General features: G+C 40.7%; 1 protein-coding gene across 1 annotated transcript; it reads right to left on the bottom strand.

The window, feature by feature from the left end:
• Positions 1 to 322: 322 nt before the first annotated feature.
• LOC138754526 (adaptin ear-binding coat-associated protein 2-like) lies at positions 323 to 18,761 on the bottom strand. The gene is made up of 8 exons (XM_069918904.1): positions 18,527 to 18,761; positions 6,575 to 6,675; positions 5,608 to 5,712; positions 3,536 to 3,617; positions 3,100 to 3,208; positions 1,622 to 1,790; positions 1,074 to 1,167; positions 323 to 777 (listed from the first exon to the last, which is right to left on the bottom strand). Exons 1-8 carry the CDS (start codon positions 18,616 to 18,618, stop codon positions 729 to 731), a joined length of 801 nt encoding a protein of 266 aa, XP_069775005.1. The 5' UTR covers positions 18,619 to 18,761; the 3' UTR covers positions 323 to 728.
• Positions 18,762 to 19,642: the final 881 nt, after the last annotated feature.

Here is a 19,642-nt window from a genome sequence, read left to right as displayed (position 1 = left end):
GTTCACAAGTCAGGCCAGAAGTTAAAGGTCACTGGCCAAAGCAAACATTTTTTGGAGAAAAAAAAGCAACATATATATATTTTTTTTTAAAAGCCCGGCTCTCTGCCTCCAGTCACTGTTCATCACCACCTATATCAATCCACTTCCAATCACTTAAAGGAAACAGGACCCTTGCCCTTTTCCTGGTGCAGAATACAATTTTGTAATGAGTCATAGTGCTTTGTTCTTCATGTCAAGATTATTTTCACGAACATTATTCTACCCACACCATTGCAACATAAGCTGATATTTGGAAGATCGTATGGAATGGAAAACCACTGAATACAGTGTGTGAAACAGTTTTATGCACTTAAAGAATGCTTCCAAATTAAGACCACTATTACATACCCTTTAAAAATAAATCAAAAACACAATTAGTCCATTTTAATAAGCACGTGTGTCCTTGTGGCCTTAAGGGAACAGAATCCAATCACCAAAAAACAGTCATCGTAGTTAGATGGCAACAGATGTCCATTTGTAGTTACAGGGATGAGATGGCCATCTTGGTACAAATGCACTGTAAATGGAAATGAAATGTTGCAAGACTGTAGCACGAGAGTCCAGAATCCAGCTGGCTCTGACAATGTGGACTCCCAGCAGCTTCTGCTTCCACAATTCTTACCAGAAAGCGCGTCAATTATGGTCTCTCGAATTCTTAATTTCAAAGAAGAAAACAAAGATGCCTCGCGTCAAAACTGCACCCAATTTGCATTCTGGGTCACTTGGTTTGATGTAGAGCTAAAGAGAAAAAATAAATTATGGTTAGAAATATTGCTCAAAATTCACCTTTTAAATTTAAAAAAAAATTAGCAATTCCTGTGGTGACAAAGAAAACTTTAATCTCAGATCCACAAAAGATTCAAGCCGAGGGTTCAGTATGATAGACTAGTTTGCTAGTCTGCTAAACAACAGTTCTAAAGTGTATATTAAACTCACTAAGCCTTGTGGCAACACTTCCTTCAGTCAGTATTTTCATTTTTTGCACTTAAACCATTTTATTGAAACCAGCGTTTTACAAGAGATACATGACTAACCTTGGGGCTGTTGCGAATTCTCCCCAAAGGTCAGTTGGGGCAGCATGGGAAGCCTGAGGAGGTAGACTTGGAGCAAAAAAATCACCCAGTAATTCTGCAAAAAAAAAATGATAGAGTCATCACTGAAACCAGTGAGCTTTATCAAAAATTATATTATTTTGACAGGACATACTAGATTTATGAAACAAACAAAAGATTTGCTAAACAAGGTGAATGTATAAAGACTTGCTCTAACATTTTGTTAAAGTAGCAACTCACTACTGACCTCACTTTCTGAACACAACTACTTCTGCCCACAATGAATAATAAATTGTAATGTTGAACTGCTAAAATGTAATGATACTTTTAACACAGTATCTTCAAATAAATAAACAACACCTTTGAGGAGCAATCCAAATAGCTAAGAACCAGGCAGTAGTTGCATATAAATTCTCACTCAAAACAATCCACAGCAAGAAATATCTGTCACTCAATTACAAGCAGAGGGTAACTGAGTATCATTCAAGGTATTGACTGAAATAAAACCCTGATCATTCCTTTGCAGTAACCTGGAGTAGCTGGCTTCACAGGCTGTGGTATCACTGGATCCTGCACACTGTGAGATCCTGGTGGTGGGAGTAGCGTCGATACTTTAGCACCTGGAGGAGGTGGAAGTAGACCTATTCCACTACCCGGCTGACGAGGCTTGGCTGACACGTTTTCCTTCTTCAATGCATTCTGAAAATAAAATGGATGGCAAGTGGCTTTAATTAAAGTCTCATTTCCAATAGGATTTCCTACTTTTATTTTTGCCTCACAGAGTAATGACTTGGACTGATACATTATTGCTGCTGCTGTCAGTCTTCCCATACTTGAAGCACAGGTATTTAACCATAATTCAATTTCACCCTGTCCTCACAGAAGCATGTACTTTTCTATAGGGCTCTCTTGAATCACAATGAGAAGGAATGTTTTCTGATTTTCTTTTGTGTGGTTGGCTCAAAGTAGAATAGAGCATTCATTCTGATAACTCAATGCAGTTGGCTGAATATGGATCACAAGAAAAATATTTACTGAAAGATAAAATCATTCTTTCAAGTGAAAGCAGGTCCTACTTAACAGCTGCCACAAATTACTGTATTTACTCATGTAACAGTTGATCCTGGGTAAAAGACCACCTTTTTCTGGTCCAAAAATCTCATGTTTTCCATCGACCTCCCCCATTTTTGGCCCCAACCATGGATCCTCACCCCAGCCACCCATCCATCCATCTGAGCTCCCTGGTTGCCCATCCACCATAACAGTGGATCATCGCCTCAGCCACATGCCCACCAGAGCTCCCAACACCCTGACCTTGGATCCTCACCTCAGCCACCCTCCCACCAGACCTCATGATGCCCCGACTGCAGACCCTCACCTCAGCTGCCTGCCCATCAGAGCTTCTGACGTCCCAGCCACCAACTCTCCTAGGCTCTGGCTGCCCACTCATCCAAGCTCCAGACTCCCCAAGCATGAACTTCCAACCAGTCCCAGCCATCCAAGTTCACGAGCCTTGATCAACGCAGGTACTTACCACGGTCAAAAGCATGACCCGTGTAAAATTCAAACCCCAAAATCTGACCCAAAAAAACAACCATTTCATGGGTATACATGGTAAAAAGGTACACCACAAATATGATCAGAAATACATGATCTACAGGCTGAAATTTTTATTCGTGTTACAAGACCGTGTTCATGTTACATTTCAATTTTAAACTGAAGAACATTGTTCCATATTCTAAATCTCAAACACACACACACATACACACAAATCCTCCCTGTACCCACACCCAATCTGTCCAACTCTTTAGTTCTTGGCCCAAAGCCCAACTCCCCAGCACTCAAAACTTACTATATTGTTCACAATGGGCAGTGATATTAGCCCACATCACATTCTTTTGTATAGTTGTTTCTTCTCGTATCCAACTCAAATTTATAATTTGTCTTCAAGGTAAATGGTCTTAATTTAAAGTGTTTGAATTATTTTCATTTGACTTGTGTGCCTCACCCCAATATTTAGCTTGATGGTCTGTCCATCTTTAAATCCCAAGTCCAACTTGGGTCCAGAATCTGGGTTCTGAGCTTGTTTGGCGAGTTCATCCTGCTGCTTAACCCATCTACAAAAAAGAAAAAAAGCCCATTTCTCAGGAATAATTTAAAATTAAAAATGAAAATCAAAAAGAGGACAACATTTTGTCACATTTTCCACAACTATGATTCAAGTTGTATTCAACTATTTCAAGCTGTCTGATTGCAGGTTCTACAAGGAGTTCATGGGGGTCAACTTGAAGTTACAAAATGTACAGAAACATGAGCTTTCCTCTATCATTAGGGACAAATCAAGACAATTTGTTCCATACACTAGATCTGCCAATTTCTTCATCCCAACATTTGATCCTCAACCAGATCCTCATTCAAAGCATCAGTAATGGCAACTAACTTACTTGAAGTGATCCTGGAGACCGACATTGAAATCAAAAGCATCGCCACGATCTACAAATCCAATGCCAATGAATGCACGTCGCCCTAGGTAATGAAACAAGTTTGTCAATTAGCTGTGGATTTTATACATCTCCTTTTCAAATAGTACAGACTGAAATTTTCAATGCAAGAGGTGACCTTAAACTGATTTAATAAAATATTTAATAATTAAAATTACTAACCTGCTTCACAAATCTACCATTTTGTGTAACAAGGCAAACAAACTGCAGGTTTATTCACTCTTCTGAATGGAGTTATTGACTTCCATCTTACAAGGTTTGGGGTGTGGATATGAAATTACATCAAATGGTGTTGGAGTTCAGCCTCTTAAGCCTCCGTACATTTTATCAGGAGCCAACTAGATTTAGCTCCTTCACAACAATCTTGCCGCCAACATTATGTGGAATGTTTACTGATGAATGCACGGCTCATTTGTATTCAAACCTCATTGAACAATGAAATAGCATCTAAGACTTAATTTATTAAGTAGCATGTAACATTTACGGTAAAAATCTGCCAATGACCACTCCCAACATTTAACAACTTACGCTAGTCAATTATCATCATCTGTTCCCCACCAGCAACATTCTTTAGAGGTAAAGTATTTTTGTCCAGAAACCTAACTGGACGAGCCCAATAAATGCTATGGAAACAAGTGCGGGTGAAGGGCTAGGTATTTCAGGGAGGAGTCATCTCCACACATATCTTTCCATCAACTACAAAAAAGTGTTTTTGGCCCTATTGGCCCTCTAACAACTACAGCTCAAGGACATCCAACACAAAACAATCAACTTAATTGACCAACACCCTGTACATTCACTCCCACTGACTGTGGCTCAGTGTTCACCATCTCATCAGGCTGGCCAAGTCTTCACAACTGTGAAAATAACAAAAGGGCATAGGAAATAACACCTTGTTAAGTTCTTCTCCTGTTTACATCATTCATCCTTTGTCAGCAATTGGAACATAAACTATAGACCTCCCTAACTAACAACACTGTAGGAACAGCTTTACCACAGGGCTTGCATCATTAATAAGACAAGGAGAGGTAAATGCAGAGCAGTAGAAATAGATCTCAATTCATGGGATATGTGCCTTGGGTCAGGCACCACATGATGAGTCTACAACTTTATAATAGAAGAGGATAGATGAGGGCAAGGGAGTTGATGTTATATGGATTTTGGGAAAGCGTTTGACTAGTTCCACATGTTAGGTTGGTATGCAAGGCTAAGACACATGAGACAGGAGACCAGCTAGCAAATTGGATAAAACAATTGCTAAGTGGTAAGAGTCAGAAAGTGGTTTTAGAGGGCAATTTCTCAGATTAGAGGACAGTGACCAATGGAGTGCATCAGGGTTCAGTACTAGGACCCTTGTTTTTTGGAATATACATCAATGATTTAGACAAGGACGTCTGTGGAAAGGTGAGCAAGTATGTTGATGACACAAAAATACATGCTTTGGTGGACATATATAACCATTTACGGAGCGGAAACAGGCCATGTTGGCCTTTCGAGTCCACACCGGTTCACTGATTTTGTGCACCCTCTTCAGGCATTGGTCCTGGTAGAATCAGATAATAGCAAAACTATGAGCAAACAGATTGGCTGTCTGTGTACCAAAAATAGTAAAACTTGACGAAACTGGATTTATTAAGAAAAGACAAACAATGGACAATATCTCTAAGTTCATTAACTTAATCCATGCAGTACAAGGAAAGAAGACTCCAACAGTGGCGGTTGCTTTTGATGCAGAGAAAGCCGTTGACACATTGAAAAAGGTTACCTGGATTTAAAACAGGATCTAGATCAGATGGGAAACTGAATGATATGGCAAATGCAGTTGACCTCAGGAGCATTGAAAGGTGCTGCACATTGATCTATGGCAGGACTTTGTTAACGGCAGTGCCTTAAAGAGTGTTATGAAACAGAGGGTCCAAGGAACGCAGGTAATGAGACTCTTCAAAGATGGTAGTACAGGAAGGCAGCAGTGAAGAGCTTCAGATACCAGTTTTAAATTACCCAGACATATTTACCATTTCCATCCTCAATGCGAATTACGAAGTATCGGCTGGAGTCAACAACACTCTCCACTGCAATTCCAGGAAACTGGTCTACTGGCGATTGTGCAAACAACTCTCCTGAGAATAATAACAAGACAACAATGCAATTTTAAAACTCTTTTCAACTGATTTATCAGCAATATCCTTTGATTACTCAAGCTCAACAGTAGTGAAAGGTCAAAAACTCTGTTTCGAGCTTCAAAATTCAAGTCAGGACTAATATACGTTATCAAATATTATTTTTGGTTTCTTAAATGTAAATATTTGATATGCATGCTGCTGCTGCTTTGGTTAAGGACAGAATTTATCCACTCTAATTAATTTTCTGTCTGAGATGTAATATGAAAAAGAGATCCTATCGGCTATGAACAAAGTACAGTAAAATCCCCATTATCCAGAATCCAAACAACTGGGAGTCTCAAGCAACCGGAAATATTCCCACATAAATTAAATAGGTAAAAAACAGGAAAGTTTAAAATTGGTGCCCCTAGTGGTCAGTTTGCCAATCATGCAATACACAATCTCAAGCAACTGGCCAATACTCATCCAACATCTACCAATCTCCATAGTTACCAAATACTGGGCTTTTAATGTACATGTTGGGTTTTTGGAGCAGTTTGGGGAGGGCACAACTGATAGTAACCACCTTATTATCCAAGGTGGTTGTATGTTTATGTCCCATTCCCATACAGAAAAAAACTTAAGCATCAATCTAGAGCAAAATTAAGGGAGTGATACATTTTGGTCAAATAGGGATGCTACCAAGCTGGATGCTATGTGACTTGCATTACAGCAGTCACCATATGGCCACAAAATAGTGACAAGGTCAATAGATGTGCAAGTCTTCTTTAAATCAAAGGACTAAAGTCATAACTTTTCTCTAAGAATGCAACAATAAATACCATAGAAGCAACCTGAACTTTTGTTTCAATAAAAATACCTGAATTCCTGTCTTCCAACTTAATGTAAGCAGTGTTTCCTTTTGCTGTTATCCGAAGTCTTCCAGTCCAGTCAGGTTGGTCCAACTTCCAATCTGCAGCCCTGAACAGGAGAAAGGAAGAGAGTTACAACATTACAAAAGATGTTCAGAATCCTATTATTCCTTTACAAACTCCCAAAACGTTATTCCATTCCCAAGGTTAGGGGCAGTCACATGTTCACCCCCACCTACTTGGGGCACTCAAGTTGTAGAGTAAGAATTTCACATACTAAGTATTTAAGACATCCCAGCAACAAGGCCATCAATGAGTTTATTTGTTGAACCTACGCTGGTGGAAATGTTCTTCAGTTAACACACCCACACAATAATGTATGAGTGTTCAAATTTTACAAATGGACACAGAATCATCTGTCTTGGGCAATAATGCTGTAACATCCACTACAATTACATTGATAGCTCTGGCAGAAAAAGGCTATATATTTTTTACAGTGCCCTTCCTGCCAAATGTTGTTCAAAAGCAACATCAAATATTTTTCATCTTGGATATAGTTCCGAGATTACCATTCAGATCGAGTAAAATATTCAAGGATATGCTCAAAGTCAGCTTGAAACGTACATCTCTACTGACTGCTGGGAATCTCTGGCCCATGACCAATCACAGTGGAAAAGGAGAATTTGGGATGGCATTGAAAACATTGAAGTCATGCTCTGAGAGCACATGAAGGTCTTACACAAGAGGCAGGAAAAGAGCCATGTAGTTAGCTGTGAAGATCCATTAGTCACCTCAGAACCCAAGAATAGTCATTGTGGGAAGGAAGGAAGCAAAAGAGATGTCCAATATCTTACAAGGATGTTAATCAAAAGGAACACCATTTAATGACTGATGACAATTTATTCTAAAAAGGTTGCTTGGCAGCCAGGTGTGGCTTATCCTTCTGTAACACCTTTTCAAGGGCATTTTCCACCAACAGTTATTGGAAAGTGACAAAGGCCCATTGATTTTGAACACTCAAATTGCCACTTAAGCACAGATCGGATAATACATATAGAGCTTTGAGCTATGTCACTTACAATCAGCAACTTTTTTATGAAATACAAATAAATGAGCTTGGAAAGTTTCTTCTCAGTTCTGTTTCTTTTATACCATGGTGCCCATATTATGGCACTAGTTGTCCATGGATTTGTATATTTCAGTAACCAAAGGCAAAGATGGAAACACAAGGCGGCTTGAAAATGAGCCGCCAATTAATCTTGATGAGTTTCCAATACTGAACAATTTAGTTTCTCCACATTTTTATATTCTACACACAAATTTGGAAAGTACAAATTAAATTAAAAACAGTGACACAATTGGGATTCAGCAAAATATGACCAGCAGATTGTTTTACTTCTTCTTCAAGGCACAATTTGAGAGTTCAAGACCACTTCAGAGATATGGTCAAGGTTTGTCCAATGAACCACAGACACTACCGTACTTTTTTTCTTTTGCACTAATTTAGTTCTTTTTAAAAATGTAATTTGTAGCAATGTTTGAACCTGTAAAAGCTGCTGCTAGAAACAAATTTCATGACACGTTCACAACAATAAATTCTGATTAACCAAAAGATTACTTGTGCTACTGTGTGTTTGATCAAATGTGTTTCATCAACACCAACTTGGAAACTAGAAAGATGAATGCCTGATGCAGTTATGGGCCTACTGCTCCCTAAGGAGGACTCAACCATTGGTGTGCTTATGCAACCAGATTTATGACCACATTCAGAAGCCCTCAGTATCCAGCATCCTTTAAAAGGGTGTGCACCAGTAAGTCTTTTGTTCAGATAGATGCATGCTTGAATTATGATGGCTGCTTCCATTTATATTGCAAGGAATGTCATGAGAATAAATGCCCGCTTCATTTCAATCACTGAACTGGTTCCACAATTTGGTCACTTCCAGTACGAGACCTCATCTGGGGGCTGACGACTATATTAGTAGAGCCACGATTCACAAACACACATGAACATGGGAGGCTTGAATGATATGTCTAACACCACAGAGAGACTTTAAGAGTTATGGATCATTTGGTCCTCAACATCACTGGAGGTACCCAGCATATTTTGGCATTGCATGACTCACAGTCAATGCTAATCAATTTGAATTATAAAATCTATCTCAACTACTTCAAGTGTACTGACCCTCCCAAGGAATGAGTGGAAAGCAGCAATTAAACCCATATGGTTGCCCCATTACTCTCCATCCAAGACATCATGTGGAAGTTATTTCCATGTTATTCCACTGCATCACCTATATAGTGACCACTTCCTTACTCTTCTCTCCCTTCTGAATGTGCCCTCGCATCAGCGTGTCGTATGACCGCGATTGCAATTCAAGTCCTTCTCTGGACCACTGGAGAGCTAAAAAAACATAACATTGGAAGGAGCAGGACCATGCAACAACCTTGGAAGCAAAATTTGATATTTGCAGCCCAGGAATCCAAGATCATTTCCATACTTGAGGTTTCAGCAACCTGAAGCAGCCATTCTCAACAGGGCCTCCAACCACAGTACATTTAAGTAAAAGCCTTGTTTTCTTTTCACCTCACACACAAAAACCCAAAATATTGTTACGTAATCAGATAAGTACGGAAGAAATCAAAGTAGACTGTTAAACAGGGAAGGGGCCCCATAAACTTTGAGCAGAGTCCTAAGGGGGCCATAGCTAAAAGACTGAGAATGGCTGACCCAAAGCATACTAAATGTGGATAGGCTTTTTCAATTAAGAAAGGGGGAGATTCAAACTAGAGGGCATGGTTTAAGATTGAAGGGGGAAAATTATAAGGGGAACATGAGGGGAAATTTCTTTACGCAGAGGGTGGTGGGGATGTGGAATGAGCTTCCGGCAGACGTGGTCGAGGCGGGATCATTGGTTACATTTAAGGAAAGACTGGATTGTTACATGGATAGGAGGGGACTAGAGGGGTATGGACCGGGTGCTGGTCAGTGGGACTAGGAGGGTGGGGATTTGCTATGGCATGGACTAGTAGGGCCGAACTGGCCTGTTCTGTGCTGTAAGTGGTTATATGGTTAAATTGATAGAAAAGTTTTAGACCCAGTCTACCTTTTCATTTTTCAGAATAGCTATTCCAGCATTTACTCCCCATTTTCAATTTCCACAGATTTAATTCAGACATAAAGCATGGTAACAGGCCTTTTCAGCCCACAAGCCTGTGTCACCCAATTGACCTACAAGGTATGTTTTGAATGATGGAGGAAACCAGAGCACTTGGAGGAAACTCATGGAAACACAGAGAAAACATACAAACTCCTTACAAACAGTGCCAGAATCGAACCCTGGTCCTGATTGCTGGCGCTGTAACAGTGTTGCGCCACCCTTTGATTAAAAACCAGTTATTTGAACTTCCTGCAGATGACAATACTGGTGGTTGGGGAGCAGGAGTTGGAGCCAGTAGAATCAACAGCAGTAAATTTCCAAATGGGGCTGTTTGTGCCCTTCGTGGTACTTGAGGTAAAGAGTCCTTGTGTGCCTAGGAAAGTTTCAAATTGTGAATGGCGCACACTGCAGCAGGAAATTAATATTTAGGGTTGTGGATAGGAGCCAATCAAGGGAATGCCGTGAGAAACACAAAAGCTGCAATGTTAGAATTTGAGCTGACAAAAATTTGCTGGAGGAACTTAGCAGATCAGACAGCATTCATGGGTGAAAATGGAGAGATAGCATTTCAAGTTGGATCCTTTTATCAAGTGTTTGGCTTGTCTTAAGCAATGATGTGTGTCTGCACTTAAACATCACAATCCAAACTTGCACTTTACCAATGATTCTAGGGAAATTGAAGGTATATCACTCACTGCAGACGTGCTCCTGATCCATTCTTGTACCGACTGTACTTTGTGGCTAACCAAGGAACATTTGCTTATTCATTTTGCAGTTTGTAAGCAGCTAGAATCTGGTGACTATATCAGTTCACATGCAGGCCAGACCTGGTTGCCTGAGATTGCGTTGAGTGAATGGGAAACCAACTGCTTGGGGTGCCAATTTTAAACTTTCATTTTTTTAAAAAAATAAACCTTTTTCTCCACAATCTTTTTGCCCGTTGCTTGAATTCAACACAAGAGATTTTACTGTAGTTGCAATTTGCTAACTCAGTAGACTACTCTCCATTTGCTGATGAACCTATTACCACCATTTGCTTCATTCTAGAGATCCTGAAGCCAGTCACAGAATACTTAATTTCAAAGATCAATCATGTTCTAGCGCAAGAGAAAACTTTGCCCTTGTTGCTTAGTTCCAATTTCATGAAGGTATCCATAAGTCTGCATGACATACTGATGTTCATATGCCACAATTACATTTTGTTTTTCTTTTTTCCCCATTCTGATCTAATGAAGAGTTTTGCATGCTCTGCTTTTCATTATTAATGTTTCCTTCCTGTATTTGTTCAAAATCTTTCAACACACAGATGATCACGTGAAATCCAGTTGGTAGATCCTCCACAGTTCATTCTAGCGGTCTCTTTCATGGTAAAAAAAATACATCAGCAAATAATCTCAGCTACATTTGACTCAGCATATATATTTGCTGAATAATATTTCCAGAAAAAGTGTTAATGACATAATTTCCATGGTAAATGCTTCCTGAAAAGTGTTAACCTAAACTGTCACATCTGGTTTCAGCTTCTTCTCACATGCAGCAATGAGTTTAACACTTTATCCAAACCCGTCTGAGCTGGAATGGAGAAAGGGAGAAAAATAAATGTTCCAATTACTTACTTTAAGATAGAACTCTGATTGGAAGAAATATAAATGGGCATTCAATAGATTCAAAAACTTAAGTAGACAGTAGCTTTTTAAGTTAGAAAGTCCCAAAATATTTCAGACATAATCAGACTGACAACACTGGACAAATTTTATCAAAAGATTTGCTTCCGGAGGGGGAAAAACATGGAGATTACGATAGACAACTTCAAGGTACAGATTTGCTGCATCATTTAGGAAGTTGGAGAAACATTAAATTAACCTCTATTGAATTTAGCAGGTTTAAATCGCATAATGTTGCTGACGCATTGCACGAGTTCAATTGATCTAAAAAGGTTTTGCAGCTGATTTTTGTTTGTACTCAATACTGATCTCTCACACATCAGTCTCCAACAATAGATGGCCTGCATTGATGGATTCCAGTTGCCCTGATACTGCTTTTCTATGGTTGCAATGTCCTAGTGACATCTTTCACCATGTTTGTCACTAGGCCTCTTAAAACTGCAGCACCCAGGTTGCCCTCCTAGGACCCAGGTGCTAGGAGGGCTAACTTAGCTGCTAAATCGATAAACCGGTGATTTAAGGGGGATCCTGCCCCTACAATGACGTGATGAGTGATGTCACGCACTCACCAGAAGTCCCGCTGGGAGGAGGATAGGTGGCGCACACATATAAGCGCAGATTTACCAGGTAAGCCATTTTGTCCTTTCAAATCGGTGAAAGGGGACGCCCTAGTTAAGTTTTCCCAAGTTCCCAGACCACCTCTGGTAAATTGACTGGTTAACCCCTTTTTACAGGGCAATATGAAAGTGCCTGACTGTACCAAGATCAGCAGGGAAGTCCAAGTGCAAATGCAGAAAATGAATTTTCAATGACACGTGGCTCTTCATGGTTTTGTACACGTGAATCAGCTGAATGTAGTTTGGCGCTCTGTAGTTGCTAAGAAAATTCTCAACATCTTTAAATGTCTTCCAAACATGCCCAGATCCAAGACAAAATCTGCATTGCACCTGCACTGAGTGCATGCCCAGGTGTGCTTGGAGTGACCACAACAGTTGGCTGGGTGAGCAATAAACCATCAGACTTAAAATATTTCAGGAAATCACAAAAATAGGAACATTTTAAAGTGATTTTCGTGATCAGTAGCCCAAAATCCATAAAATACACCCAAAAGTGTTCAGGAAGTAAAGTCTTTGTTGTCTCAACAGACTTTCTGAGAAATTATTCAAATGTTTGGTACAGGTACAAGCACAGAACCTGGGCAACGTGAAAGAAGCTGGGTATCAAAACGATTCTGAGAACTGTTCAGCCTAAACAGAATGTGGCCAGAGCAAAGATTGAATCTATAGGAAACAAAATTTCTGGAGGAGTCTGCAAACAATGGATGTGATCTTCCAAACATTCACCTGGTAAGAGATGGAGGAAGAATAAAGCTATATGTTAAGTCTGATCAAGTATTTTCAGACATTGCAATGGGCATAGTACAAATACCAAAAACAGGAAAATGAATTAACCACAAGGAGAATGAGTGATGTCCTGGTGGCATGATAAGCAGGTATGTTGTGGATTTCATTTGAAAGAAATAAAGGAAGTGCAATTGAGATGGGGAACGGAGGAGAGAGATTAATGTATTAATGATGTTGCTACTTTTGGCTCAGATTTATTGTTAGAGTACATACATAACATCATATACAACTCCGAGATTCTCTTTCCTGTGGACAAGGCAGAATTACCAGCTCTCAGCAGTGCAAAAAAATACCTGACATGTACATGTAAACAAAAAGAAAAGTAAACAAATTGTGCAACACAGTGAACCAAAAAAAATCAATAAAGTGCAAAAGTAAGAGTCCAATTGAGTTTGTTGTTGAGGAGTCTGATGGTGGGGGGGGGGGGGGGAAGAGCAGATGTTCCTGAACCTGGTGTGAGTCTTGTGATACTTGTAGTGAGAACAGAGTGTGCTAGGTGGTGTGGATCGTTGATGATTGCTGCTGTTCTTGAACGGCAGTCTTCCCTATAGATGTTCTCAACAGTGGGGAGGGTTTTACCCATGTCCTGGACTATGTCCACTACCTTTTCACTAGGGGGCATTGATGTCCCCATCCCAGATTGGGATGCAATCAGTCAGCATTTTCCACCACACACCTGTAGAAGTTTGCAAGGGTTTCCGATGGCATGCGAAAACTCAGACTTCAATTGTTAAAATGATTTCTGTGACTTCATTTAATTGTCAGGCAATTCCTCAGGGACAAAGATCCTTCCACACCAGTCCATGGTCTGGAGTTGGCTGGTGAACTTGCAGATTCTTGTGTAGGTGGAGTAGTTTGACAATTAGAGTGTTCATTCTACTCCAGGCTCAGTCTGCTTATTTCTGACAAAAGATCTCGCTGCTATCCCGAATGATCCTTCTTCATTTTTGAGTCACAGACCAGGATCTACCACTAGTTAAACACTACACTTTTATTTCCAAGGAAGTTTTGAAAACATTCTTGGACCACTTCACCTGATAATCTGTCACAGAGAGTTTTACAAGTGGGGCTGAACACAATTTGCTGGAGGAAGTGTTAGGTCTGCTTTGTTCATGAATGAGTGAGACAAACACCAGGCTGAGTCGAAATCAGGGTTCTTTGTTCTTTATTACCGGATTGTAACACTTGCGACTAACCATGTTAGTCGGAGAATGCATTCTGCCGTTATCAGCAAAATGGTGATTTTTTATACCCTTGGATATGTGCTTAGAACATCATCATATCATTACTTGTCCAATGACTAAAACTGTTGCTATCCTTTCCCTGCTAGCTTCCTGCCTCTCAATCCATCAATGTCTCTCTTATCTTGTAAGTACAAGGATGCATTCACATCTTGTTACAGCCCTGCACATTCCCATCTCATGATGTTTTACCTAACAGGAGTACAAGGACACCTCCCCTTCTTGTTACAGCCCTGTACAGGGTAACTCCTTACACATTCCCATCTCATGATGTTTTACCTTACAGAAGTCAGCAGGCCAAGCACCATTCAGTGGAAGAAAAAGTATGGTTGATGTTTTGAGCCAAAACAACATAACTGGGGTGTTCATGCCAACGTACAGTATTTGGAGGGATTTTGTCAAGCTATGTTGCCTCAGATCAATTTTTTTTAGTGGAATCACATATAGCATAATAAGAAGTAGGATTAGGCCACTTAGACCTCATTTATATTGCACCATTTAATAAGAACTTGATTGACGTTCCACCTCAGAACCACTTTTATGCATTTAACATCCAAGAATGTATCAATCTCAAACAGCCTTTTCAACAAAGAATTCCGAAGAGTCACCGCCCTCCTTTCTTCTGCTCTCAGTCCCTGAATAGCTGATCCCTTATTTTGAGAGAGATCCCAGTTCTAGAAACCAGCCAAGAGAAAAAACTCAATTTTGCAGGAGCTATGTCAAGCACCACAAGCACTTCTTGCCACCCCCCCCCCCCACCCTCCCAACCTCTCTTTAAACAATGAACTCAACAGCTCACGTACCAATCTGGTATTCCTTTGCTGCAGTCTCTCCATAACTTCCATTGGTAAGATTAGGCCTTTATACAATATTCCAGATGTAGTCTCATAAAGACCCTTGCAGAATAGGAAAACAGCTCTGTACTTGTATTCAAACCCTCTTTTAATAAATGCCAACATATCTCATCTACCTGTTTGCTTAATGTACCTGCACCATAACTCTCAGAGCTTTGTGTGCAAGGAGGTCAACCAGATTCAGGAGGGCAGGTGTTGAAAGGATTGATCAGAAATCATTGCTGCAATCATCAGCTAGGGAATGGGACTGCTGAAACCTGGTATATAATCACTATTCAGCCCATCATGTCGATGCTATAATTAAATATGGGAATGATACCCAGGTCCCTCTGAATGCTAATCATGGCATTTTACAGATCAAACTATATAACATTCTACCTCCATCATTCTAATCACTCCAAAACACACCACGTACATGTTGGCAAGAGGCCTGCATTTAACTGAACCTCATTATAAACCAATGATGAGATGGGATAATGGTATCAGGACCCAACAGTCATTAATCATCAAAATATTTTGCTACCATTGGGAAAAGACAATGGACAATAGGAGTTGGAGTAGGCTCTTCGAGCCAGCACCGCCATTTTACAGATCATGGCTGATCACTACCATCAGAACCCCTTTCCAGCCTTATCCCCATAACCCTCAACTCCTTTGCCCACTTTTCATGGGGTACAGGAGCCTAAGGACAAGCACTCAACAGTACAAGGACAGTTTCTTCCCCACTACCATCAGATTCCTGAATAATCAGTGAACCAAAGACACAGCCTGACTTTTCGTGCACTGCTATTTTAATTTTTTTTGTTGATAATAATGTTGTGATAGTTATAACATGAATGTTTGCTCTATGATGCTGTCGCCAAACACTGAAAGTTCGCAATTTGTTCATGACAATTAAGTTCCGATTCTGATAAACACCAAAGCAAATTAGGGAAAGTGTTACTGCGTGTTTAGCACCGAGGGCAGCAGTACCATGACCGACTACTAGTCCTGGAAGAACATACTTTGATTTCACATGCTGGTGTGGGGAACCAGCTGTAGATTACTGTCACACTCAAATTATACATTTCCAAGTAGAATTTAGAACGTCATACAAATAAAATCCAGACTGCTTGTGGATTGAGTCAGTCTGGATTCTCAGGCAGTACATCTGTGGCTCTTACGCAATGCCCACATGCATGCAAGTATCGAAGAGGGTGATCTGGATTTTTGGACTTTTACTGTAATATAACGGAATTTTCCCCTATTGTTCTCGTCATCCAGAAACAGTAGTCTGCAACTCCCGTGAAAGTGAGGGCAGGATGGGGAAGGAACAAGATTTGAAGATTCTTGTTACAAGTATCATTACACATTACCACATAGTTTATTGGCACCTTTGTCCTCTTAATCACCACTCCATTCTGAATCCTCCATCTAACTCCTTTCCCCTTGTCTGGGATCTGCCAAGTTACTGCCTGTCAGTCATTTTACCTCCACCTGCTTTACCAAACTCGCATATGGTCCAGCTCTCCAGTCAGGATCATGGTCTTCAGCTCAAAATTCCAACCATTTTTTTTCCTACCGAATCTACTTGACCTACTGAGTTGTTCCACTAGAGTGTGCTTGGCTTCAAATTCCAATATCTGCAGTCTCCTGTGTGTCTACAGTTTATTAGTGCCAAGGTTTACTGCATGCCATGAAACCACACCTTCCAATACTGATAATCAGGAAGCAACTGACGTTCAATTCCAGCAAAACAACAATTCTAATTGAGACTTACACTGGCTTCCAAAATTTAAGCGTGTCTGGTATTATCAGAACCTATGCTATGAAATGGAGGAAGCCAACATCTTTTGAAAAATAGTATATTATAGCATTGTGAAACAACTCCATTAACAAAATGCGTATTTCATTGGAAACTTTATCTCACAAGGCCCGGAGGATCAAATGCCTCACAATCAGCTCAATTACAAGGTCAAACACTTAATCTGCAACAGGGAAGAATTTTCTCTCAGTTTTCTCCATCTTGTCTCCTTCAAAATACTCTTGGCTGGTTTCAAACATATCAATGTTCAACTTTTAAACTTATCTGAAAATCTGCTGCCCGAATCCTATTTCGCACTAACATGCTCAGTCATCATTCCAACATTCAATGACCTAGATTGGACCTCATTCAAATAGCTCAGCAATTTCAAAATCCCTTCAGTGAGTTTGCTGCTTCAAGACACTTGAGATATTGCCATTCTTATTCTATTCTCTGATAAGATGTATGCACCATTAATTTTAATCATTGCATACTTATTGACTTAGCTTCCACTGGTCTGGAATTCCTTCTCTCATCCTTTCCAGCTGTGTACCTTCCTATTTGAATTTTAAAATGCTCCTTTAACCAATCTTTGATCACTTGAATTAACAGGACATCAAATTTTGAACACCTGAGCTGAAAGGTCATCAAATCTTAGCTGCAAATTCCCATGTGCCAAGCAATTATTATTGATTGCATTAAAGGCAAGAATGAATTTTACAACTCAGCTCCTGTACTTGAAGTTGATTCTTATTTGCACCATTTTTAAAGTTCACTCTGCACATAACAGCAAAAAAAATCACCCTCTAAATACAAAATTTCTGCAACATCATCAAACAGAACAATTTCAAACCTCAATGAGTAACATGAAAAAAAGACAGATTTTCAGGTGACAAGCATATAAATTAATTGGCTCAGAGCCCTCAGTCAACTCAACTGGAATGACCTCCACTCCTTGTCCAATGAAAGATCAACTGATAAAATAATTAGATTTTGGCAGTCTGATTATACTGACATTAAACAGCAGTCTTATCAACTAGTTTCTTGTTTGATGCCATTCCAGACTGCCCTCAACTTTTTGAAAGTTGTAATGTTTGAGCAAAGATTAAAAACAAATCTGATGTTTTCCACAAAACCAGACCCAACTTTGGATTTCCATACTACGGTTTAAAGCGGAGAGATTCAACTCCCAATTCTGACCTTGACTGGGATCTTAAATTCAATCCCAAATGAGCTAGCTAGGGAGTTGGACAAAACGTTCCCATCTCTTCTGCAAACCACTGGAAGTACTTGCCCAGGTGAACAAATAAGACCATTCGAAAGGCAGGGCCGGTCAGACTATGGAGACGCCAGAACCTAGCCAAAGAGGAGTCACTTTAGACGTCACGTATTGTAATGCCAATCTACATCTGGTTAGACTTGTACAGCGTTGCCACCTTATCCGTGGTCAGAGATGCATTCATTGCCTTCAAAAGACCAACTCAGAAAATAAAAGCACCCACGGTCAAGAAAAATAAGAGTTAATGTTCCAGGCGGGTCCAAGGCGCCGACGAGGCTTCTCTCACACACACACTGGCCGGGCGGCTGGGTACTTGCACGTCGAGAACCCACTTCCTCATTCACACCCACAATGTCTAAGCCTGCTCCTTCCCAGCACGATTTTGTGACCGCGCCCGTCCCCAGATCCCGGGCCGGGGGGCCCCTGACTTTTCCCAACCATTCGACCAGCCCCCTCCGATTCATTTCAGCCCGACTCCACTGCCCCGGCTGCCAGCGACGGAACTCTCCCTGACGTGCCCCTCCTGCAGTCGGACCGAGAGCCGGCGCTGACGCTTCCCCCATCCAGCTCCCCACCTGTAGCCTCGGTTCGTCGCCCTCGGTGGGATCCGGTACACGTGAACCTCCGGCTTCACACAGAGCACTGACTCGTAGTCACTCTCCGCCATTTTGCCGCCCGACTGAGAGGGTCCAGTTCCGACGCAGCCGATGCTCAAAAGGCATCATGGGACGTTGGAGGAGGAGCTTTGGAGGGGGGAAAGGTGGGGCCTGCGCGCCGCATCACGGGATGTGGGAGGAGGCCGCTGCTGGATTTTGGAGGTGACGTCACGGACACCAACAAGCAAATGATAGTGACGTCACAGTGGAGGCGCCGCCCGCTGTCGTCATGGGCGACTGTTGCTGGAGACGTGAATCAATGCGGGGTGGTAGGATGGGACGAGCTGCTGTGACAGGTCCGGGGTGGTCGCCTGGGCAGAATACTTGGAACCTTGAAGAATCCCGTCCTGTATGAATGATGGCCGAACAGGTTGCAACTAGGAGCCAGGGAGGCTGAAGAAGAATTTTGCTTTTAATAACTAACGGGGCTATCCTTAAAACAAGCAAATAAGAGATAGTGAACCTTTATCAGAAAGTTGTAAATAAAAAAAAATGCATCAAGGATTTTTGGCCTCAGGAATTTGCAGAAAGTCAGGGATCAGAGATTGGAAAAAAAAGTACCATCCAATAGTCTACTTCGATAAAATGGGTTTGATTGAGAAGGGTACACACAATTTATACTTTGCATGTTTAATTGAGAACTACAAATTATGGGTTTTTTTATATTTCAGCCCACGTCTACGTGCACACTAAAAAAAAACTTAAAAGCTATTTTAAAAAAAAAATATCGAACTCGAAAATGATAGTTAAAATCAAGAACGATTGGGAACAGGATTTGGGACTCTGTGTTATCTGATCAATATGACCTCCCTTTGTGCATGACCATTTAAGGTGGGCCATAAAGTTCATATGTCTAACTTAAATTGTCTTGTTTTCATTCACATGACAAGCATAAACTGGTGATGTCTCTGGTTCATATGTTCTGGGCTTTCCCTAATTTAGAAAAATGTCTTTCAAATATTATTGATGATTCTCAAGATCAAATTAGGACCTTGCCCTTTAGTTGCTTTCAAGAAGTTTTATTGACTCCAACTC

Source organism: Narcine bancroftii, chromosome 2 (assembly GCF_036971445.1).
Source record: "Narcine bancroftii isolate sNarBan1 chromosome 2, sNarBan1.hap1, whole genome shotgun sequence".
Classification (NCBI taxonomy): Eukaryota; Metazoa; Chordata; class Chondrichthyes; order Torpediniformes; family Narcinidae; genus Narcine; species Narcine bancroftii.
This window is presented reverse-complemented; position numbering and strand designations above follow the sequence as displayed.